The sequence below is a fragment of the Eucyclogobius newberryi genome, unplaced genomic scaffold (assembly GCF_026437365.1).
Source record: "Eucyclogobius newberryi isolate DKJ021-1_F unplaced genomic scaffold, fEucNew1.0.hap1 SCAF_3, whole genome shotgun sequence".
Classification (NCBI taxonomy): Eukaryota; Metazoa; Chordata; class Actinopteri; order Gobiiformes; family Gobiidae; genus Eucyclogobius; species Eucyclogobius newberryi.
In genome coordinates this window covers 34,269,130-34,294,612 of record NW_027315945.1, presented here as the reverse complement: position 1 = coordinate 34,294,612, position 25,483 = coordinate 34,269,130, and the positions used below count along the sequence as shown (strand labels likewise).

The 25,483-nt window shown below is 43.9% G+C and overlaps 1 protein-coding gene across 2 annotated transcripts; it reads right to left on the bottom strand.

Moving 5' to 3' along the window:
* Window positions 1–1,799: 1,799 nt before the first annotated feature.
* Window positions 1,800–23,474, bottom strand: rasip1 (Ras interacting protein 1). Of its 2 annotated transcripts, XM_072460226.1 has the most exons (16): window positions 23,454–23,472; window positions 21,589–21,713; window positions 20,244–20,695; window positions 19,050–19,304; window positions 17,456–17,703; window positions 15,918–16,079; window positions 15,164–15,368; window positions 14,742–15,040; window positions 14,509–14,670; window positions 13,181–13,221; window positions 12,460–12,614; window positions 11,321–11,433; window positions 8,377–8,653; window positions 4,011–4,174; window positions 3,041–3,182; window positions 1,800–1,991 (listed from the first exon to the last, which is right to left on the bottom strand). In XM_072460226.1, exons 2-16 carry the CDS (start codon window positions 21,711–21,713, stop codon window positions 1,813–1,815), a joined length of 2,979 nt encoding a protein of 992 aa, XP_072316327.1. In that variant the 5' UTR covers window positions 23,454–23,472; the 3' UTR covers window positions 1,800–1,812. The 2 variants fall into 2 exon arrangements, with proteins under 2 accessions (XP_072316327.1, XP_072316326.1); XM_072460225.1 differs by having other exon boundaries at window positions 14,742–15,368; window positions 23,454–23,474.
* Between the last annotated feature and the right edge of the window lie 2,009 nt (window positions 23,475–25,483).

Below are 25,483 nucleotides of genomic sequence, written 5' to 3'. Positions count from 1 at the left end.
CCTTTCTGTTCCACGTTGCACCTTTCTGTTACTTTCTGTTCTTTCTTTCTGTTCCACAATATGGCGTTAAAAGTTTCTATCTCAATGGAGTCGAGCAGAGCCCACTCACAGTAACAATGCATGTTTATCCATTACAAACGCAATAAAACCCCTATAATTAAAGACATCCACGACATAATTTAATGCCACACTCCGAAACATTGCAAGCAGTCACATCTCCATGGAGACGAGCAGGTGGCGCCGTTGGGTCAGGTTACATGTCAGATCCGTGGAGAGGCGAGCCCGCTCACAGTAACAATGCGTGTTTATCCATTATAAACGCAATAAAACCCCTATAATTGAAGACATCTAAGACATACTTTAATGCCACACTCCGGAACATTGGAGGCCAAGCAATCACATCTCCATGGAGACGAGCAGGTGACGGAAAAGTGAAATTGTGCATGTTTAAAGCCTTTGATAACACATTACAAAGACATTTTGGGTCTTTGTAAAGTGTTATTGATTTTGGATGAGTGTGATTGACAGGTGGATTAGCCAATCAGAGGAGAGCACACGGTCCAAGTGAAACTCTGAGGTAAAACTCTGAGGAGAAACGTGTGGTTCTGAACGAGGAGAACGGAGAGGAAGATCTGAAGATCCTGCCGCTCTCACACACAATGGGCAAGATGCCTTTGTCGTGACCGGGACTGGAATTCCTTTGCACCCGGAAACGCCGCTATGACATCACTGCGAAACCGTCCCGAGGGCCGCGTCCGCATTCCTGGACTCTGGCGATGTCATGATTTCAAAGAGAAGGGCCGGGGCCAATATAGCTCTACGGGGAGATGGCTACTCCTGAACGAAATGTCCGGACTGGAAACTCCACAAACACACGTACGCCACAACACTATGGAGAGTCCCGGTTTGGCCCCTGGTCCCGGTTTGGCCCCTGGTCCGGTCGTGGTCGTGCTGGTCCGGGTCCAGGTTGAATCCAAAAAGACTGTGAAAAATGATTTCCTCTGTCAGACCAGCGTTTGTGGTCATGACATGATTCGACTGCAGTTTAGTCCAAGTGTTGCTGAGGTGAACGCGCCCTTAATCTGGTCTAAACTGGACTAAACCAGGCCAAACATGAACCAAGTCAGAACTAAGCTAGGCTCCCTTAGAGTAGTATCAATCAATATTTCACTTTCAGATAAGAAATACTTTGTCGGTGTAATCCTTCATTTGTCTCTGAGTGGTTTATACACGTACAAAAAAACAAAAAAGAAAAAGGAAATTGTCCAAACTCCAGATGACTTCCAACAGTTTCTGACATTGAAAATTGTGCTAGTTTTTGTTTTTTTGACCCGTTAAAGTGGCTGCACCTGATTTTTCTTTTTTCTTTTTCATGCAATAAAGTTGAATCTGTTGTACATATATACTTTATTGTAAAATCATCTCTTAGAATTAAAATGAGAGTACAGTGTGCTGTCCTGTCTGCATCTAATTAGTATTTTATTCTCCCAAAAAAAGCAGGCGCTGTTAGCATGCTAATGTTCGTTAGCATGCTAATGTTCGTTAGCTTTACCGCTACAGTGAACTCTGCTCTGGTGAAAAACACTTAAAAACTCCAGCGTTCTGTAAGTGAGCACTAAGTTGTGTTTTTCATGTTTTTAAGACAATAAAAATCAGGTACAGCGCCTTTAACTCCACAGACGTTAACTGTAAACCAGGTCTGAACCTTCCACACTTTCCTACAAAATGTTGCCCTTCACTTCCGATCTTTCAGCCAGGCGACCTGTTCACTTTCTCCCCTCTTCCCCGTCTCGAGTCAGTTCTTGGCGTCGCTCAGAGCCGGGTTCTCTGATTGGCAGGGAGCTCGTCTTGGTCCAGCCCCCACAAGAAGGTGCGCAGGCGGGTGACTTCCTTCTGGAGCTCGGGGCCCGGGATGGGCTGGGACAGGTCCAGTCGCGGCGTCTCGTTCGGGAGGATTAATGGAGGGTGGTCCAGGAAGCTCTCGAAGATGTCTGACAGAAGGGGGAGAGACAGAAACCATGACGACACTCGTGGAAAGCTGCACTGCAAAAAAGGGAAGCAGTGGACTCCAGAGCGATGACAAACTGGGATCTGCCACAGCAATTAACACACTATGTACTGCATATTTTTACACAAATGTGGACATAATGAGGGATTTGGTAAGACAAAAATGCACTGATGAACTAGTAAAATACCTCAAAGCTAAACTTAAGTAATAATCTTAAATTGTCCTAACTAAGCTGAACTGCATATTACTCAAAACAAGATGAATACTTTGATTTTGAGTCATTTAAAGGACTTAGAGTTTGAATTATTTGTGTTATTATAGGCCTGAAAACATGAGCTCGAGTAGCTTTGTTTTGGCATCATGTTTTAGAACTTTAAGAATATTCATTGGAAGTAGAGATGTCACGATATCAAATTGTAGTGTCATGATTATTGTGAGAAAAAACCTCACGATTTAATGATTATTCATGATTATTGAGACTGAAATGTTTAATTTTCATGCTTGCGGTCTAATATGTGACCAGCTTTACACTATTTTACTTTCTGAAAGACAAAATAAAGTTAGATAAGCCAGATAAAAACGTTTTATTTTAGATTTAGGTCTATTTTTGGACTATAACATGAACAAAAAATACTTTACTTCACAATTCTTCTGTTTTTTTGGGTTCTTCCAATTATATTGTGACCTGAATAATCATGATTTTTGATTAGCCTAATCATCTTGAAAGCACACATTACTTACTAAGGCGTTTGGCTTTAGCCCGTCACCTACTGGCAGCAGAGGGAATTACCATGGGAAAAAGCTAGCTTGGCCCGACATGCTAATGTGAGCACGCAGTATTAATGAAGGTGATTTGACAGCAGAAATATAGTCCAACAATGACTTATAGAGATAAATCCTCCGATGTCATAAATCTAGGACATTTTAAACCCGTTGTTTTTGTGAGGCTCGGCGGGAGATGACGAGAGACAAGTGTGAATGTTTTGGTTTTAATCGTGTAAAGATGTTCTCAGCCGTGTATCAGGGCGTTACCTCCGCTCAGATCTGTGTCTGGAGGAGGGCCCCAGGACGACGGCGACGCTCGAGTGGGACCCAGTTTGTAGTGAGTGAGGAGGTGATGGAGCTGGGCCGGGCTCAACAAGGCGTGGTCCTCCTGCAGACTGCTCCAGGACGACTACAAAACAATATCGTCAAGTGTGACAAGGTATTTGTGTCTTTTGTGTGTTCTGACTCTTTTAAATGGTTTTGAATGATTTTAGAAAGAAAACTTTTCTCTAAAACCTCCCCTCAGTCTACAAGAGCCTCACAAGACCTTGTCCGAAAACAAACCAGTCAAATACTAATGAGGTATTTGACTGCGCAGAGGTAGAGGGGGCCAAACCTCAACAGGCCTTACTAATCCAAGCTGTTTCGGTTTTAACTCCTCCCTTTGGGCTGGACCAATCAGAGCTCAGGAGAGTATAAATGCTGCTGCGCAAACCGTTTGCATAAGATTGAAAATGACTTTTTGATGCCTTGGACAATATATCGAAACGTTGATCATACTGTTTTAAAGATATGCAAATTTGACTATCGAGTATATCGTTTGTACAAAAAGAGTAACAATAGATTAAACGAGATAAACACAAAATATATGATGATATTTCAACACTTCCATGATTCATTTGACTGATATTTAAACGTTTTCTGATAGATAAACCTCAGCTAAAACATTCAAATTGTTTTATCACATTTCTGTTGGACTGACATAATATCGTCTGACTATCGTTATCGGGATACACAAAAAAAGATTGCGATATTCATTTTTGTCAATATCGCCGCAGCTTTGTGTCCAGAAAACTAACTTTGAAAGCATTTGAACCAACTTTCTGGAGCCTTTTTAACATCAATCTCATTAAAATGAGAAAATACAACAGTAGTAGTTGACATTATACTGCAGTAAACACCTGTTAGCGTGTTAGCCTGTTAGCGTGTTAGCACGGCCGGTGTAGAACCAACTGACCTGGATGAGTCTGGTCTTGGGAATGCACAGGAAGTTGACGATGACAGACAGTTTCTTCATGAACTCAGAGGCGATGTCTCCTAATCCCGCCCCCTGGAGCCAGTCCAAGACCAGGTCCAGGTTTGTCCGGATCTGAACCGCTCTGGACCAGGAGAACAGGCCGTCTGAAACACACAAAGCTTCATCATACCATCTGAAACACACGAAGCCTCATCATACTACACAGTACATCTGAAACACACGAAGCCTCATCATACTACACAGTACATCTGAAACACACGAAGCCTCATCATACTACACAGTACATCTGAAACACACGAAGCATCATCATACTGCACAGTACATCTGAAACACACGAAGCCTCATCATACTGCACAGTACATCTGAAACACACGAAGCCTCATCATACTGCACAGTACATCTGAAACACACGAAGCCTCATCATACTACACAGTACATCTGAAACACACGAAGCCTCATCATACTACACAGTACATCTGAAACACACGAAGCCTCATCATACTACACAGTACATCTGAAACACACGAAGCATCATCATACTACACAGTACATCTGAAACACACGAAGCCTCATCATACTACACAGTACATCTGAAACACACGAAGCCTCATCATACTACACAGTACATCTGAAACACACAAAGCATCATCATACTACACAGTACATCTGAAACACACGAAGCCTCATCATACTGCACAGTACATCTGAAACACACGAAGCCTCATCATACTACACAGTACATCTGAAACACACAAAGCATCATCATACTGCACAGTACATCTGAAACACACGAAGCCTCATCATACTACACAGTACATCTGAAACACACGAAGCCTCATCATACTACACAGTACATCTGAAACACACGAAGCCTCTTTATACTACACAGTACATCTGAAACACACGAAGCATCATCATACTGCACAGTACATCTGAAACACACGAAGCATCATCATACTGCACAGTACATCTGAAACACACGAAGCCTCATCATACTACACAGTACATCTGAAACACACGAAGCTTCATCATACTGCACAGTACATCTGAAACACACGAAGCCTCATCATACTACACAGTACATCTGAAACACACGAAGCCTCATCATACTACACAGTACATCTGAAACACACAAAGCATCATCATACTGCACAGTACATCTGAAACACACGAAGCATCATCATACTGCACAGTACATCTGAAACACAAGAGGCTTCATCATACTACACAGTACATCTGAAACACACAAAGCATCATCATACTACACAGTACATCTGAAACACACGAAGCCTCATCATACTACACAGTACATCTGAAACACACGAAGCATCATCATACTACACAGTACATCTGAAACACACGAAGCCTCATCATACTGCACAGTACATCTGAAACACACGAAGCTTCATCATACTGCACAGTACATCTGAAACACACGAAGCCTCATCATACTACACAGTACATCTGAAACACACGAAGCATCATCATACTACACAGTACATCTGAAACACACGAAGCCTCATCATACTACACAGTACATCTGAAACACACGAAGCCTCATCATACTACACAGTACATCTGAAACACACGAAGCATCATCATACTGCACAGTACATCTGAAACACACGAAGCTTCATCATACTGCACAGTACATCTGAAACACACGAAGCTTCATCATACTGCACAGTACATCTGAAACACACGAAGCCTCATCATACTACACAGTACATCTGAAACACACGAAGCATCATCATACTGCACAGTACATCTGAAACACAAGAAGCATCATCATACTGCACAGTACATCTGAAACACACAAAGCCTCATCATACTACACAGTACATCTGAAACACACGAAGCATCATCATACTGCACAGTACATCTGAAACACACGAAGCCTCATCATACTACACAGTACATCTGAAACACACGAAGCCTCATCATACTACACAGTACATCTGAAACACACGAAGCCTCATCATACTACACAGTACATCTGAAACACACAAAGCCTCATCATACTACACAGTACATCTGAAACACACAAAGCCTCATCATACTGCACAGTACATCTGAAATACACGAAGCCTCATCATACTGCACAGTACATCTGAAACACACGAAGCATCATCATACTGCACAGTACATCTGAAACACACGAAGCCTCATCATACTACACAGTACATCTGAAACACACGAAGCCTCATCATACTACACAGTACATCTGAAACACACAAAGCCTCATCATACTGCACAGTACATCTGAAATACACGAAGCCTCATCATACTGCACAGTACATCTGAAACACACGAAGCATCATCATACTGCACAGTACATCTGAAACACACGAAGCATCATCATACTGCACAGTACATCTGAAACACACGAAGCATCATCATACTGCACAGTACATCTGAAATACACGAAGCATCATCATACTACACAGTACATCTGAAACACACAAAGCATCATCATACTACACAGTACATCTGAAACACACGAAGCCTCATCATACTGCACAGTACATCTGAAACACACAAAGCCTCATCATACTGCACAGTACATCTGAAACATACAAAGCTTCATCATACTACACAGTACATCTGAAACACACGAAGCCTCATCATACTACACAGTACATCTGAAACACACGAAGCCTCATCATACTGCACAGTACATCTGAAACACACGAAGCCTCATCATACTACACAGTACATCTGAAACACACAAAGCCTCATCATACTACACAGTACATCTGAAACACACGAAGCTTCATCATACTGCACAGTACATCTGAAACACACGAAGCCTCATCATACTACACAGTACATCTGAAACACACGAAGCATCATCATACTGCACAGTACATCTGAAACACACGAAGCTTCATCATACTGCACAGTACATCTGAAACACACGAAGCTTCATCATACTGCACAGTACATCTGAAACACACGAAGCCTCATCATACTACACAGTACATCTGAAACACACGAAGCCTCATCATACTGCACAGTACATCTGAAACACACGAAGCCTCATCATACTACACAGTACATCTGAAACACACGAAGCCTCATCATACTACACAGTACATCTGAAACACACGAAGCATCATCATACTGCACAGTACATCTGAAACACACGAAGCCTCATCATACTACACAGTACATCTGAAACACACGAAGCCTCATCATACTACACAGTACATCTGAAACACACGAAGCATCATCATACTGCACAGTACATCTGAAACACACGAAGCCTCATCATACTACACAGTACATCTGAAACACACGAAGCATCATCATACTGCACAGTACATCTGAAACACACGAAGCTTCATCATACTGCACAGTACATCTGAAACACACGAAGCTTCATCATACTACACAGTACATCTGAAACACACGAAGCCTCATCATACTACACAGTACATCTGAAACACACGAAGCCTCATCATACTACACAGTACATCTGAAACACACGAAGCCTCATCATACTACACAGTACATCTGAAACACACGAAGCATCATCATACTGCACAGTACATCTGAAACACACGAAGCATCATCATACTGCACAGTACATCTGAAACACACGAAGCCTCATCATACTACACAGTACATCTGAAACACACGAAGCCTCATCATACTACACAGTACATCTGAAACACACGAAGCCTCATCATACTGCACAGTACATCTGAAACACACGAAGCCTCATCATACTACACAGTACATCTGAAACACACGAAGCATCATCATACTGCACAGTACATCTGAAACACACGAAGCATCATCATACTGCACAGTACATCTGAAACACACGAAGCATCATCATACTGCACAGTACATCTGAAACACAAGAGGCTTCATCATACTGCACAGTACATCTGCTCTCCCTTCACTCCCCGTTCACTCCCCGTTCACTCCCCGTTCACTCCTCATTTACTCCCCAGTATGTGACCAGCTGGAAATGCTACTTTTTGAATCAAAAAAAGCTAATTTAGGGATATCAATTTGAAAATCCTCCTTTACTTTACTCATATAAAGTTAAAGAAAAACCTATTCATATGTTTTTCATCACGTTTTCACATATGTAAGGCATTTTGTGTGTAAGAACTGGCTATTTGGCACATTTAAAGAGTGGACTTTGGATCTCTTATTGAGTATTTGAGTAAACTCGCCTCATTTAGAACTTGAACTTGGAATTAGATGTCAACAAAGTACAAGATTGTAAAGTGTGGTGTGTGCAGGAGCTTCTTTACGTCGATTAAATGAAACAGTTTAACGTCTTTAGGAGCAGCTTGGACCGAAACACAGTGCTTTGCCGTTCCCCCACCTCGCTCCAGCAGCGTGTTGAGCAGCGACGTGTTGGTGAAGAAGAAGAGGTAGCCGAAGGTCTGCGAGGTGAGCGGCGGCGACAGGCAGGCCTCTCTGGAGAGCGTGAGGGAGCAGCGGTACACCTCCACCAGCCCCGCCACCCTCGGGGGCAAGGCCGAGACATCGTCCTCCCCCTCGTCTCCGCCCGCCTGCGCCCCGCCCTCCTTCTCCTTCGCCTTGTCGTTGCCGGAGAACGGGTTTGTGTCGAGGAGCGCCGGCAGCAGCGAGTACAGCGTCTGGGACAGAAGACGCTCCATTAAACGGGGAATCAAAATGTGTGCGCGAGCTGCGACGTGTGCGGAATGATCGCAATATCCATATTATTGCGATGTTTGAAAGTACTTTTTGACACAATTAATCTATTTGTTGAAATGAAAGTCAAAATATAATCTTAACAGAGACTGAAAATAGAAAATCATGAATACAATGAGCCTTTCTGTCAGAAGAAGGACCTTGGTGTTATCATGATGTATTTAGTTTGTTATAATATTGATTAATATTGTGATATATTGTAGGGATGCACAATATATCACAATATGAACCAATAATATAAAGGACTTGAATTCAAAATGTAAATGAAATTAAAGGCGTAATGGAGGATTTTTTGCCGATTTGAGAATTCAAGTGGAAGTGCACATGCCCCTCCTCCGTGTGGAAGCACACAACAGCCTCACTTCTACACGTGAGTTTGTTTATCAGCGCGACGCATCGCATCTCTCGTCTCCGTAGATTTCCGTCTCTTCTGAGCCAGCTCGAACTGTCGTTCTCTGTCTTAATTTTGTCCTGTACACTGAGGGAACTATATTATGATAGATCAATGCGCTTAGACCAGTGGTTCTTAACCTGGGTTCAATCGAACCCCAGGGGTTCGGTGAGTCAGTCTCAGGGGTTTGGCGGAGGTCAAGCCACACATCCGACTCATATGATTGGTGATGACACTATCTGTGTTGCAGGGGATTTGGTGCGCTCAGTAGTCGACTTGTGACTGTTGTGATGGTACGTCTTGTGATTTATTTTACACTGAATCAAAGCCCTCCTTTTAGGGTTAAGTCTCGGCACCAGCCTGGCTCCAAAAGGGCCAAAAGGTCAGCCTCTGGGGCAATGTCTCTTGTCCTTTTCTATAACTACTAAACTATAATATAATATATTTGCGAGCAATCCTTTTCGAGGATGCTGGACACAAAAATTAAGGAAAAGACTTTTTGCAAAAATAACATGAAAATGCCACTTGCATTTCTGAACTGGTCTGAAAGGCAACAGCAGAAGTCACTGATTTGCAGTAAATATTCATTATTATGTTTTGGTTTTTGTGTGAAAATGTTGTTCTTTGAACACAGTGATGTTGATGCACGGTTAATTTTGTTAACCAGTAAAATATATACCTATGGTTTGAATTTGAAGGGTTCGGTGAATGTGCTTATGAAACTATTGGAGTTCAGTACCTCCAAAAAAGTTAAGAACCACTGCTGAGACACAGGGAAACATGCTGCTCTCCTGGGGACGAGTCGACGCGGCTGCAGGTGAGCGGTAGGTGCGTTCTATGATTGACACGTGGCAGGACTAATCGGGCGTCCACGCCACGAGGAAATGACACCTTTAAGTGTATTCACTTGGTAGGTCTAGTTTTTTGGATATGTTGTGAAAATATGAATGGTTAAACTAAATGTGTTAAGTATCACATTTTCTTTTTTTCATATCATCAACACCAGGTTTGGTCTTGGTCTGGTCCTGGTTTGGTCCTGGTTTGGTCCTAGTTTGGTCTTGGTTTAGTCCTGGTTTGGTCCTGGTTTGGTCCTGGTTTGGTCTTGGTTTGGGCCTGGTTTGGTCCTGGTTTGGTCCTGGTTTGGTCCTAGTTTGGTCCTGGTTTGGTCCTGATTTGGTCCTGATTTGGTCCTGGTTTGGTCCTGGTTTGGTCTTGGTTTAGTCCTGGTTTGGTCCTGGTTTGGTCTTGGTTTGGTCCTGGTTTGGTCCTGGTTTGGTCCTAGTTTGGTCCTGGTTTGGTCCTGGTTTGGTCCTGGTTTGGTCCTGGTTTGGTCCTGGTTTGGTCCTGATTTGGTCCTGATTTGGTCCTGGTTTGGTCCTGGTTTGGTCTTGGTTTGGGCCTGGTTTGGTCCTGGTTTGGTCTTGGTTTGGGCCTGGTTTGGTCCTGGTTTGGTCCTGGTTTGGTCCTAGTTTGGTCCTGGTTTGGTCCTGGTTTGGTCCTGATTTGGTCCTGGTTTGGTCCTAGTTTGGTCTTGGTTTGGTCCTAGTTTGATCCTGGTTTAGTCCTGCCTACTAAAGCTGTTCTAGTTCAGCTTTAGTAGGTTTGGTTCCATATTGACATATTGTGACCTGAACAATCACAAATCACATCATCCATTAACCAAATAACCTTAATATCAATACTTCGAATACTGTAGTTTTAATACTCGTTTTAGAGCCCATTAGGAGCTGGGCATACATATTTTTGACAAGGCTACACTGGAAAAAATGTCTCAAATCAGACAATAAGTTAAAAGTATTACTTATCCTGATTTGAATGTATTTCGACTTTCTTAAAATACTATTTGCCAATAGTTAATTTGTTCTTTTTGAATTGTGTATTCGCACACATTTCCTGAATTAAAGCAAGGATTGCTTGTCTTTTTCCCACTTTAAGCCAAACAAGATATTTAATGCTCATTTTTAAGTTTAATACTGTGAAAATACACTCCAAACTGCTCATTCCAAGCACTCGTTTACATCTCTTTAATACTGTGAAAATACACTCCAAACTGCTCATTCCAAGCACTCGTTTACATCTCTTTTCCCGGCGTTTCACCCGAACGTCTCCAAAACGATTGAAAACAAGACACAGAGCGGTCTGGATCCAGGCCGCGCTCGGCACAGTCGTCCCAGTGTTTCTATTTCGGGCGTGTTTTCACCTTGGTGAGATGATACACACACTGCTGAAAGGTGTGCATAATGACATCATCCAGCTGCGCCAGGGCCTCGGAGCAGGTGTCCATGTCAGCCGTCAAAACAGGGTCCCCCGGGGCTGCGGAGAGGCACCCATTAGGGCAAATTAAAGACTCGGCGCGCGCTCTAATCCTCATCTCCCGCGTTGCACAGATTACAAGGGAAAGGCCATTATTTTCTTTCACAGTCAGCAGCTTTTTATTTATTATTATTATTTTCTAACGACTGCCACCGCCGCGCTCGCCTTTGTTGCGTAAGCGCGGAGGAGTTGTCGTCGTGGTGGTCGAGTTCAGCGCATTTGTCCTTTAAATATCTGTTCTTTTTCTTCAAATTGTTCTATAAAAAACAAATCATTATCAATCAATGTGGTGAAAAGTCACACATTTGGATTCTCGCTGCCACAATTATTATTATTATTTTTTTCAGGTGAAGGTTTTAGACGATAGATTGACATTTGACACAAAATTATAATACTTTCTTTATATTTATTTTGTCATCTTGTACTAGTTCTGATAAACGTCAATTATCATTTTAAAACTGCCAAATTTTGTCCTGTTAATGTACTTTTTTTTTGTGTTTTTTTAGTGTCAATTCGCCTCTGATTTTCAATACTTTTACAGTCCTTTTATGCGCGTAATCCTGCATAAAACTATATAGTGTTGTGGTATTAATAGGATAAATATAGCTTTTTATAATTCAGTTAGAAGTTGGTCCCGACAACAGCTACATTTTCTTTCTTTAGGACAAAATTCAAAACGATTGTAGTCTCATTTTGACAATTATACATACAATTGTACTACACAGACGCATTATTCAATCAAAATAGAACAAAAAAATTGCTTATTTGAATCAATTACGCACTGAATATTCTCATGCAGTCACCATATTTTATCCTGTTTTTGGTTGATAATATATTTAAAAATAGAAATAATTGTTTGACTAGGCGACCACTGAAATAATCGCTAGTAGCATCTTCATTCAAAACTACTTTATGTCACTTTATGTCACTTTACGTCTTCCATCAGTCCAACTTCTGGAAGGTTTTTAAATCTCTCCTTACGGTCAAGACAGGTCGCCACAGAAACTCTTTACGACAAACTCAAACCTTCAAACTCCCACTCCTTGTCCATGGTCTCCACTTTGACCTGGAAGAAGTTGAGGAGCTCCGTGGCGTTGGACATCCAGAACATGAGCGGCCGCAGGTCCGAGGACAGGGCCTGGACGCTGGGCATGCTGACCTCTGCCTCCTGCTCCGGAGAACTGAGGGAAAGTCCAGGAAATGTGGACCAAAACTTGACCTCGTCGCAGCAGAAAAGTCGAATCCAGGTACGTTAGAACTACTTGAATTAATAACATTTCAGCAGATTTGACCTGAGCAGTAAAAATAAAGTCTAATGCTGTACTGCGGAACATTCCAGCAAAGAGAACAGTAGATGATTTTTACTGACATCTACGGTTCTCTTTGCTGGAATGTTCCCAGTACGGCATATTTGATCTGTCTTGTGTTTACCGTATTTTCCGGACTATAAGTCGCACTGGAGTACAAGTCGCACCAGCCAAAAAATGCATAATAGAGAAGAAAAAAACACATATAAGTCGCTCCAGAGTATAAGTATATAGTATAAATGTAAGTATAAGTCCAAAACTATGAAAAAAGGTGCGACTTATAGTCCGGAAAATATGGTATTTAATTATAGATTTAATTAATTTTACTTTAAATCTCTTTTCATTCAAGCGGTTTTAGTTTACCCGGATTGGACTTTTTGCAGTGTATTGTTGAGACATTTTGTTCAATCCATAAATTGTGGACAAAAAGTGTTACTTACTTTTGCGTGGGATGCTTATCCCCAAATTCCTTGATGTTATCCTGTGAAGAGAGTTGGACACAGAAGAGAGGCTTGTGTGGGCGGAGCAGAGTCTCGCCCTGAAGCCAGGACAATTACAGCACATTTTCCAACAGCAGGGAAGTGACATCAGCTCATCCCTCTGCACTGGGCCAACTGCAGCCCACTGGGCCATATACTGGGCCATATGCAGCCCGCAGGGCTATCTGCAGCATGGGCCATATGCAGCACTGGGCCATCTGCTGCATGGGCCGTCTGCAGCACTGGGCCATCTGCAGGACTGGGCCATATGCAGCCCACTGGGCCATATGCAGCACTGGGCCATCTGCTGCATGGGCCATATGCAGCCCACTGGGCCATATTCAGCACTTGGCCAGATGCAGGACTGGGCCATCTGCTGCATGGGCCGTCTACAGCACTGGGCCATATGCCGCACTGGGCCATCTGCAGGACTGGGCCATATGCAGCACTGGGCCATATGCAGGACTGGGCCATCTGCTGCATGGGCCGTCTGCAGGACTGGGCCATCTGCAGCCCACTGGGCCATCTGCAGCCCACTGGGCCATCTGCACTGGGCCGTCTGCAGCACTGGGCCATCTGCGGCACAGGGCCATCTACAACACTGGGCCACAGTGAAAAGCTGCTGTCTAAACTGAGCTACTGTCTAAACTGGGCCACAGCTACCGTCTAAACTGGGCCACATTGAAAAGCTACTGTCTAAATAGTGCCACAGTGAAAAGCTACTGTCTAAACTGGGCCACAGTGAAAAGCTACTGTCTAAACTGGGCCACAGTGAAAAGCTACTGTCTAAATAGGGCCACAGTGAAAAGCTGCTGTCTAAACTGGGCCACAGTGAAAAGCTACTGTCTAAACTGGGCCACAGTGAAAAGCTGCTGTCTAAACTGGGCCACAGTGAAAAGCTACTGTCTAAACTGGGCCACAGTGAAAAGCTGCTGTTTAAACTGGGCCACAGTGAAAAGCTGCTGTCTAAACTGGGCCACAGTGAAAAGCTGCTGTCTAAACTGGGCCACAGTGAAAAGCTGCTGTCTAAACTGGGCCACAGTGAAAAGCTGCTGTTTAAACTGGGCCACAGTGAAAAGCTGCTGTCTAAACTAGGCCACAGTGAAAAGCTGCTGTCTAAACTGGGCCACAGTGAAAAGCTGCTGTCTAAACTGGGCCACAGTGAAAAGCTGCTGTCTAAACTGGGCCACAGTGAAAAGCTGCTGTTTAAACTGGGCCCCAGTGGTTCTCATGTATCAGCCTTCATCCTCACACATGAGCGGCCCACTATTGTGTGTTTTTAAACTTACCCACACGATCTCTTTTATGAGATTGGCTGCTTTCAGGAGGATCTGTGGCGTGAGGGCGGGGTCCAGGTGTTTGGAAGCATGATCGATCATGATTGACAGCAGATATGCAGGAGCTAACGGCCCACCTCCAGAGTCTGGAGAAGAATTTTTGGAGATTATTTCCTGAAAGAGAAGTCCACATTTATGAGCTGTTCCCAAACAAGAGGATGATTTTACTGTAGTAATATTCATACTTGTAACAGAGTATCTGCGTGACGAGGATGGAACTTCAGAACGGCCTCGCTGGACCCCAGATACTGCCTCAGGGCCTCTTGTCTGTCCACCAGGCCCGAGGGGCAGCAGGAGGTGGACACGTCCGTCTGCCAGGGCAGGGTCAAAGCCAGGGGCGGGGCAGGAGACACTCGAGGGTCCCGATACAGGAAGAGAAAGTGGTCCCCCAGACCAATGACATCTCCAGGCTTCAGCACCGTCTCTCTGTACACACAAACCCCGTTGTGTGTGACCTCCCCTCCTCTGAAGGGCCTCATCAGAGCTGAGAGGAGCAGAAACATGATGTGTTTATCTGCATACTTGTACTGCATACTTGTACTGCACACTTGTACTGCACACGTGTACTGCATACTTGTACTGCACACTTGTACTGCGGCAGCTTTACCTTGCCCAGAGGGTGATTCGGGGACAGCCGAGTCTCTGCGGATCAACAAGTGTCGGGCCAAAAGATCAGGAGCCGACAGAAATGTTTCCACCTTCAGGGGCCTCTTCCCCTTCTTCTCCCTCTCCCGATCCTTCTCCCGCTCCTTCACCGTTGGCTTCCTCCCAAACACATGCATGTGTCCCGTCATGATGTACAAAACAAAGTCCTGGTGAAGACAGGGAGGTCTGTTATCGCGGTTTACACGGATCTGAAGAGGATACGAAGCGGGCGATAAGGCGCGGAGTGTGCCACAGTTTGCAACAATGGCCCGGCGTGATATCACCGCGAGGGGAACACACAGAGGCGCTTGTGTTTGGGCCGAGGCAGCTCGCCGAGGCTTTTGTGTCGTTATGGCGATGTTTATGCGGGACGCAGAATGGGAGAGGCCGGCGCGGGGATGGAAAGGCTGATGGTATGCTGCGATTACGGCCGTGCGGGCCTGATGTCATCTGGGTGTGTGGACCTACACTCAAATCTGCTCAGACAAATTGACTGTTAGACATAAACGCTACTGTACGTGCGGACGTGTGCGCTCAATGTTTCCTCACTCGCTTTTTTTTTTCACTTTTGGACCATTTCGCTCGCGACCTCGGCCTGAACTGCAGCCAGAGGAGCCTCCCTCCGCGCGTTTGTTTACTTGTTTACATGTTTACTTGTTGTTTTGCGGTGAATGTGGACAGATTCTGCTGCGTCACCTTCAGACAATCGATTTTACCTTGCTCTGATCGTAGCCCTGAAGGAGCAGGAAGTAGGGCCGGTCGGTGGGCGGGAGGATCAGACTCTGTGACATCACTTCCAAGTCGCAGGTGGAATAGTCCTTCTCTTCTTCTGCGGTCATGTGGGTCCATCCCACTTTGGCCTCGGGTCTGGTCCTGATCTGAAACGGTCGGGGAAAAAACACGCCCCCTTGTTACGATGTCTCTTAAAGGAGCACTGCCTAACTTTTCCGCAACGTTACATTTTGTCTTGAATGTTGCATAGTGTGGCATTAAAGTACCTATGACAGATTTTTTTTTTTTTAAACGATTTTCAAATTTTTGACTTTAATTGGTTTATTTATACCTGTTGTACATATAAATTATAGTTTTACACCAGTATTTGTGGAGAAAACTTTGAAAAATGTGTAGGAAATGACAGGAAGTGACATCACACCAGGGACACTCATTCCACAAAGAATCTCTAAACACTAATTCAACAAAATAAAGTCACCCTCATATATTTTAATTTGTCAAATTAAAATAATTGTCACATTAGATGAGTTTTTGCCCAGTGTTTGCTGGGTAATTTCCTAGTGTGATGTCATCAATTACAAACAGGAAGTGAAATTATATACCTAAAAAATTTGCTATTTTGTGTTAAAATTTGTATAATTTTTAGCTCAATTCAAAACATATTTGTCTTAACTGCATTTTAGTTCAACGAGTCGTCCGACCGGTCAGAGGCACTTTAAACATATCTATCACCATGGAGACGAGCAGGTCTGACCACACTTACAGTAGGAATAAAGACACCTGTAAGTGAGTATGTGCTTGGTAGAAAGGTTTAATGCCATACCTCGGAACATTCCGGGCAGAGCATAACATCTACACGAACACAGTAAAGTTACAGAGGGCACCTTTAATTTGAAACTGGTTACGTTGTTCGCTCGTTAAAGACAGATTGTTTTCGCCGTTAGTCGTTTTAAAGGAGACGTTACAATGCTTTTTTTCTGGAGCTCAATTTTCAACCACAACATGAGTAGATCACACCGTTTTGTATTTTGTTTATTTTGAAATGCTACGTTGAGCTAAAGCGCTTGCTAACAGAAGTTGATCCGTCGACTTCCTGTCAAAGGGCAGAACAGATAAGCTCCGCCTCTTCATAGTGACACAAGAAGCAGATTCAAACAGCGACGTATAAAGGCAATGAACTTCACCCCACACCTTTATGGTCTTTCTGCATGACAAGTGTAATTGTTTGGGGATTTTTTCTTCAGTTTTCTTTGGAATAATGTCTGAACGTACCTGTGATTTATGTATTTTTCCTTCTGAAGTTACTTAACACGTTTACCCAATGTACGTGACTCGGAGTAGGGATTTTCTGAGCCCTCAAGCAAACGCAGGACGATTCAGGATTACTCAAACGCGCATAAACCAATCAAAACACAACGGTGAGTAAGAATATGACAAAGACACATTAAACACAACAGTGGATTGTACGTAACACTGCGTCTCCGTTACAGCGCCCTCTGTCAGGTCGGGGGTGTGGTCTCACCTCCCCCGGCTGTGGGCTGATTATGCTCACGATGCTCTTCCTGTCTGCGTCTGTGCTGTTGCTGCTGTTGTTGTTGGCGCGGTTGTTCGTTCCGCGCTGGTCGTTGCCCACGTGGTTTCCCTGGCGACGTCGCAGGCTCAGGTTCATGTCGCTGATGCTCCTCCTCAGCTCCGAGTTCCGTGCCCGGTGGCCGCGCTCCTCCTCCGGGCCGCTGCCGGAGGCCATCCTGCTGCGGCGCCAGCGCACGCCTAAAACACACGCCGAGGGTCACGCGGTGAACTCGGTAAACTCGATAACCTCTGTAAACTCTGTAAACTCGATGGACTCGGTAAACTCAATAAAATCGGTAAACTCGATCAAATTGGCGAACCAAGCATTATCAGGACTGCAGTTTATCGCAATTTAATCTAAAAAAAGGGACATTTATGAAATTGAATGTCAAAATATTGTGTCTTTTATGGAAAACGTGTCGCACAAACTCTGAAGCGCGACAGATTCTTGTATCAGCTGAGCGGTTCACATTTCAGTCATGTCTCTCAAATGTGGGCCGCAACCAACGATCGTTTTGTCGGTCAATTAGACGGCGAATCGATTTTCGATTAATCGGACGGTCAAGCGATTATTTCTGCTGTACACGGAGGCTTTTTAAATACATCATTGACCAAATAAAGGTTAAAATGTGACGCATGAAGGCTTTTTTTTTGGATGGAGAATATTTGCAAATCAAATGTGTTATTGATTTTTTTTGGGACATTTTGTTTTAATGTCTTTGTTGAAAAATGGCATTTCCGTACGTGTTTTAGAGTCTGTAAAGTCTCTATAAAAACCATTAGGATTATCAAAACTAAGATCATCTTTATGGTTGAATAGTTACGATCAGTTAATTTATCGGTAACTTGATCTTTTTAGCTTTTTTACTTTCACAGTGTCAAAAGTTTCATGATACTTTAAAGTGTTTGGTAACTTATGTCCATTCTGTGTTCATGTGGTTGTTTTTGCTGTTTTGCTGTGCACTTTGAGCATCTTTCCCATGTGTTTCTGAACCGCAAACGGCGTCCAAACTAAACCAAACCAAGCTAATGAGTGCCTTTGGTTGTCGCTAATGGACTCAGTTCCATCCCTCCCGCTCCCTCACCCTGGCAGTTCTCTCCCTCCCGCTCCCTCACCCTGGCAGTTCCATCCCTCCCTCTCCCTCTCCCTCACCCTCACCCTGGCAGTTCTCTCCCTCCCGCTCCCTCACCCTGGCAGTTCCCTCCCTCCCGCTCCCTCACCCTGGCAGTTCCCTCCCTCCCGCTCCCTCACCCTGGCAGTTCCCTCCCTCCCGCTCCCTCACCCTGGCAGTTCCATCCCTCCCTCTCCCTCACCCTCACCCTGGCAGTTCTCTCCCTCTCCCTCACCCTCACCCTGGCAGTTCCCTCCCTCCCGCTCCCTCACCCTGGCAGTTCCCTCCCTCCCGCTCCCTCACCCTGGCAGTTCCCTCCCTCCCGCTCCCTAACCCTGGCAGTTCCCTCCCTCCCGCTCCCTCACCCTGGCAGTTCCCTCCCTCCCGCTCCCTCACCCGGCAGTTCCATCCCTCCCGTTCCCTCAGCCTCACCCTGGCAGTTCTCTCCTTCCCGCTCTCGCTCCCTCTCCCGCTCGTCTCTCTCGTAGTCGTCCCGTCGGTGAATCTCGAAGCGCCTCTCGAACCCGTCCTTGGGCCTCCACATGTCCACCAGCAGGAGGGGACATTCCCACGGGGCCACGCTCCTCCGGCACTCCGTCTCCCATTGGAGCCCTCCGTTCGGCCGCTGGACGGGCTTTCCGATGGCGTCGCACAGCAGGAAGTCTTCCGGGCTGTATTTCTGGAGAACTGCGCGGGAACACGGAGGGAAGAGCGTAAATATTTGCCCCGACGCTGAACGGGTAACGCACTGTATGGATTATTCTAGGTCGTGATCGCTGTGGAGCAGTAGCAGATTAAAGTTAAAGACAAAAGAACCTTTATTTGTCAGTGAAATAATACAAATCTAAAATATGTATAAATAAGATAAATAATACTAGAAGAAACATCACAATTTCGCTATTATTGACAAAAAACACTGACTTTTTTCATTAATTTTAGATCAGCCATTGCTCCAGTGCAGTGAAAGTCAAAAAACAAATCTTTAGTCATACCAGTTTTGGACTTTCTTTGAGTCTTGAACTACTTTAAATATTATACAGAGCTTTGCTTCTGAAACAGTGTCCAGATGAAAACTACTGACTTGTTTTATACAGTGGAACACGATGATTACACCGACTGTGCTCGATAAGGAAAATGCTTCAAACACAGCGTCAAATCCAAACTTAAGCCTCAGAGGCCTAGAGTTTGTGTTTTCAATCAAAGTGCAAAGAGCGGTGTGTTTTTATGATTAGTTTTATGAAATCAAACTTACTTGATGATAAAGTAATGTTAATGTGACAAACACTTTCCTGTATTTTCCAGACTATAAGTCGCACTTATACTAATATTTATATTTATATACTTATACTTACACTCCGGAGCGACTTATATGTGATATTATTTGTTATTTTCACACTTGCAACCGCATTTCATACTTCAGTGCAACTTATACATGTTTTTTTCTTCTCTATTATGCATTTTTAGGCTGGTGCGACTTATACTCCAGAAAATACGGTAGTTTACTTTCAGGAACAAGGATTGAACTGAAATGACCTTACATATTATTTTTTCTAGTTATTATGATCATATTGTGACCTTGCTTTATTCAGTGACAGTGTGGACATGCTCAGTGTCTCCCGCTCTCACCCGTGTCCTCCGTCTCCTCCCTCTCTCGCTCCGTGTAGCGGGTGATGACCTGACAGATGAGCTGCCGGGCTGTAGAGTGGACGCTGGCCAGCAGGGAGCGGTAGTTGGCCCCGCTGGACAGAGCGTCACCGTAGATCTTTATCAGGCCCGGGGCGGAGGACGAGCCGGGGGGCAGGTAGTGGTGGGACGACGGGGCGGCCGAGTGTGCCCAAACCTCCCTCTCCCGCTCGCCCACGGCCTTGTCCCTGTCACTGTTGGAGCGCCCCCGCAGGAAGAGGTGGGAAAGGCGCTTGGCCCGGGACTGCGGGGCGGCGGGCCGGGGCCGGAGGAAGGCGGGCGAGGGGGAGGGCGACGGGGCGGGGGAGGCCAGCGAGGGTGTGGAGTTGGAGAGGGAAGAGGACGGGGCGGACGGGGCCTCGTGGAGGGAGGCGGCGTCAGAGCTGGTGGTCGACCTGGGGCAGAGGAAGAGCGCCATCGTCTGTGAGTTATGACCACCGCCAACAACAAAGACTCAAATAGCACAGAGTTCAGAGGAAATGCGACAGTGGAAGTCATGACGACGCTGCATCCTACGACATGTGACTGTTCACATGAAACTAACACAGCACCAGGTTATCAAGACGTAAAGACAGCGACAACATATCCAGGGGACAGACGGGGAAATAGACACACATAAAGTCTAGTTATCTCTTTCTTTGGGCCACAGTGTAAGTGTTGTCTGCGTGACTGATTTTTCAAATTAATCAACTTACATTTTGTAACATAGAAATGCATCTGTTCTTCGTCTAATTTAATGACCCTTATTTGACCAGGAAAGTTCCACTGAGATTTAATATCTCTTTTTCTGATTCCTGGCCCCAGAGGGGCACATGTTTTTATTTTATGTATGAAAGAGAAATTGGTGTTACACAAAATACTTTTGAAAATCCTTGTATTGTATAGGAATCAAAATTGGAAAAATCTATTTTCTAAATGTTCTAATTTTAAACATAAATATATATAATTTGTAAATGGAATAAGCCCCAATATCTGTCAATTTAAATACATTCTAAAATATTTAAAATCTCATCATAAAAACTCTATTTTTGTTGTACATTGAGACTTTTAAAATATATTACCAAACCAAATACATACTGAAATATGATGACAGAAGGCCTCTAGATGGAGAATATTTACCAGTTTATTATTGATAAAAATATGAAATTATTGATTTCTTACATTTGGATTTAATAATGCCCTGTCTTTTTGTGTTTTTTTGTCTGATTATTTTTTTCAATCAATGCTGCGTCCGTATCCAAGCAGGTGGCGGACCCCACAAGGACCTTCAATAACAGTTGAAACTCACCGAACAGACACAGCGCTGGGCCAACGCCGTCCTAACTTTGCAAAGTGTTTTCGAGGAGAGTTGATCCACAAACCGACTGGGAACGAGGACAGCTTCCTGAGACGAGGACTACTCGAGCCCTCCATCTGAAAAAACTATAAAGACACAGCTTTGCCATATTAATACATACTTTATATTATTACACATTATAGTTCAAACTGTATAACACTAACATAACATCGCTAAATTATCAGGAAACGACTTTGAAGGGAAAAGATTAAGCTTAATCCTAAAATATTCCACAAAACAACAGGCATTAGGCTAAGACAAAAAACTGTATTATGATACGATATTCTGATTCTGCTGTGGAAATCCTTCAAAATGGTTCTTAAAATATCGAAATTGAGATCAAAGTATCAAACAAAAAGTAAATCGACCTCAAAAGTGCAGAAACGTTGCGGGTTTTAAAGGTGCACTATGTAACTTTTCTGGCTACATAGTTTGCCCGGAATGTTCCGCAGTATTGCATTAAACGTGTCAATCTAGCATCTCCATGGAGACAGGAAAGTGGCAAACATCCCACCAGAAAAGTGACATGGTACAGCTTTAAATGAGCGTTAAACCTGGTCATAAGTGTGTAACTTTACTCTGAGTTGTACTTTTATTGATTACTGCGCATTTGAAGAAATCGTTCATTGTCCTGTAACTGAGCTCAGGTGCTCAGAAAAGTCCTGTTTCCCCCTACCCCCTGTCCCCGCCCACACCCCTGCACTTAGCTGTGATTATTTGACAAATTGTGACTCCGAGTGGCACATGACGGGGTCTAAAATGTCACGTAGACACTTTTCAGACAATAAAATGCGTAAAAGAAAATCCGCAGCGCGTTACGGTGAAACGTCACAAGAGGCGGGGCTTATCACTGAAGAGGCGGAGCTTATCGGTTCTGCGGTTTTGAACAGGAAGTCTACGAACCTGTTTCTATTACTAAGCTGTTTTTGATCAATATTGTGCGGTTTACAGCGAACGAAATGTAAAAGGGCGGCAGTAGCTCAGTGGTAGAGTGCTCGTCTTCTGATCCAAAGGTCGGCAGTTCGACTCCCCGCTCCCAGAGCGGTCAGATCCACTGGCCCGCAGGTTGGTGGTGCGATCGCAGCTGCCTCATGTGAATACTGCTGTTGTGTCCTTGGGCAAGACACTTAACCCAACTTGCCCCCCAGTGTCTGCGTATATCTGGGGTGTGAATGTGTGTGTGAATGGGTGACTGGTTCCTTGATGTAAAGCGCTTTGAGTACCTTGACGGTAGAAAAGCGCTATATAAATGTGACCATTTATTTATTTAAAATGATGGTCCACTTCAATACTACGGGCCTGAATCAAGCATAATAAGTCTCCTAGAGTACACGTCAAGCTTCTTTTATTTTTATTTCTCGTTTTAATCCGCTCCTTTTCAGCATTTGTATTAAAACGACAACCGAGACGCCAAACGTTCTGACTTTGCACGTCTTTACACGTCGCTCTAACAGACGCCGCTTTCTCATAACGTGTAATTCTGACATCACGACAATAGAACGACGTCGCACAATCAACAGGAAATAACACTGTCAACATTCGAAGCAAACAATCCTAAAAATATAACATTCGCGCACCAGGATTTTTCAAACACAGGAAGCTTCGGGTCCAGCTGTCGCACGGACGTGGAAAACCCCCCCGACGCTGCCTGGACAAGTCTTCCATGAAAAAAAGAAAAACTACAATCCTTTATTCAGCTTTAGTCCTGACTGTGTTTTTTTGACAACAATTACTCGCACTGCCACTCGATTACATTACTCAGGCCGACGAACGCCGACGAGACGAGATGTACCAGTCTGGACGTGGCGCCAACTTACCCGGACGTTTCCTATCGCCGTTCAGTCTTTTACAACGAGCCGTGACCAGACCGAATTCCCCAAAAAATCTGCTCACATTAATCCCTGCGTAACGTACGTCTCTTGCTTTCCACAGTCCATGTTATGTCGCTCGCCGCCTTGATAAAACCGAGATGGGGAACACTCTGCGCCTGAATGAGAGCTGTTCCCGCTTGCTTTTCCCTGGCTTTTCTGGGTCTATAGATAGAGAAACAGGCCCATTGTTCCAAGTGACAGAATTTCCTTCCTTTGTAGTGGACAACACCTATATCCTGACCAAGAGAGAGAGAGAGAGAGAGAGAGAGAGAGAGAGAGAGAGAGAGAGAGAGAGGGACACACGACTGGTTTAATGCCACGGCGACGTGTTTTAAACTGTTTCTACAACTTGCTTCTTCACTGTGAACCGTTTCCTGAAATGAAACCCAGAGCGCTTTCGTTGCTGTAATTGTTAATTGCTTTTTTTTTCACGGAAGGAAAAGTGGGTACGACGCGTAGTTACGGGATCAAAATGTCAAGACGCAATGAGCAACGTTGGCACCTGCTCGTTTTCATCAAGATGTTGTCGCTTTACCTGGAAAAAAACGTGACCTCTATGAAAGGATAATCAGTTACCGTATATAAGTTGCACCAGAGTATAAGTCGCAACAGCCAAAATTGCATAATAGAGAAGAAAAAAACATATATAAGTATGAGTATGAAAAGTGTGAAAATAACAAATAATATCACATATAAGTCACTCCGGAGTACAGTGTATAAGTATAAATATAAGTATAAGTCGCACCCTGGCCAAAACTATGGAAAAAGGTGCGACTTATAGTCTGGAAAATACGGTAATAAGCGCTTTTGACTATCTTTGAATAACATTGCCAAGGGATCAATAAAATAAGAAGAAGACATAAAACAAAAATGCTCCTGCACTTCAAATGACAACAAAACTTACTTGTGCTATTGGCAAAGCTTGTTTTAAGAAACTCAAAATAAACTCAAATCAAAATAAATACTACTTAATTCATTCACTTTTTAACTTATTATCGTATTTTACCGGTGAATTTCATCACAGTTGTTTATACTTCTCAAAATACTGCTTTCTCACGCTGCCTCTCCACAGATCTGACCTGTAACATTGCCCAGATAGGCTTAAAATCATACTCTGGAACATTCTAAGCGAGTAGGTAGACATGCTGTATTAATTAGCAGACGCGTGCTAATGATCGGTTTGGAACGTGGCTGATTTATCAAACTTCTGAGACATTTTTCCTCTTTATTAGCATTAGCATTAGCCCGCAACAAATGCACATAATCATCAAGAAGGTTTGGGCTGGTACCAATACATCGACCTCAATTAGGTCAAAGCCTTGTTAAAAGTCACTGTTGAGAGTGTTTTATTTGAGATATTATCATGTAAAACTGTCATCTGCGCTAAAGGCTAAGTAACGTTCGGTTGAGATTTCTAATGTTTGCATCTGGTAAGAATCTATTGACTCTTGAAATAAACACATTTTAATTTGAGTGAAGTTTGAGCAGTGGGCAGAGAATTCCATGCGTCTGTGGCGGAAACCTGCACCAGAAAGGTTCCACAGTGCAACTTCCAAGTCCAAAAAGTGGTAGAATTAGCAGGAAAGAGAAAGAAGGAAGCCCACAGCGAGGCAGGAAACGCCAGACACCTGTGATCTTTGACATTGTCCTGGACAGGAAGATGCAGAGAAAGGACCTCCTGTGTCCCACATCAGGGAATAAGTCCAGGGCAAAGCACATTTCTGCGCTCGGTACGTCACACTCCAGTGGCCTGTCCCGACTGAGAGAGGAAAAACCAACACATTAATACCATTTATAGGCAGCTCGGGATTTTAATGTATGCATATGACTGGATGGGTTTGATCTGAACTCGTCTCTTTTACACTTCATCTTAAAATGATTATTTATTATTATTTTCTATTTGTTTTCCTGTTCTGTGAAGTACTTTGAATTACTTTGATAAACCAAAATGTGCTATACAAATAAACTTGCCTTAC

Coding starts and splice junctions, on each gene's coding strand:
- rasip1 (XM_072460225.1), bottom strand. CDS start 21,713: ATGGAGGGCTCGAGTAGTCCTCGTCTCAGGAAGCTGTCCTCGTTCCCA. Junction 12,615..13,180: donor GATAAGCATCCCACGCAAAA/GTAAGTAACACT, acceptor ACTTTCCCTCAG/TTCTCCGGAGCAGGAGGCAG. Junction 8,654..11,320: donor GTGTGTATCATCTCACCAAG/GTGAAAACACGC, acceptor CTTCTGTCCCAG/ACGCTGTACTCGCTGCTGCC.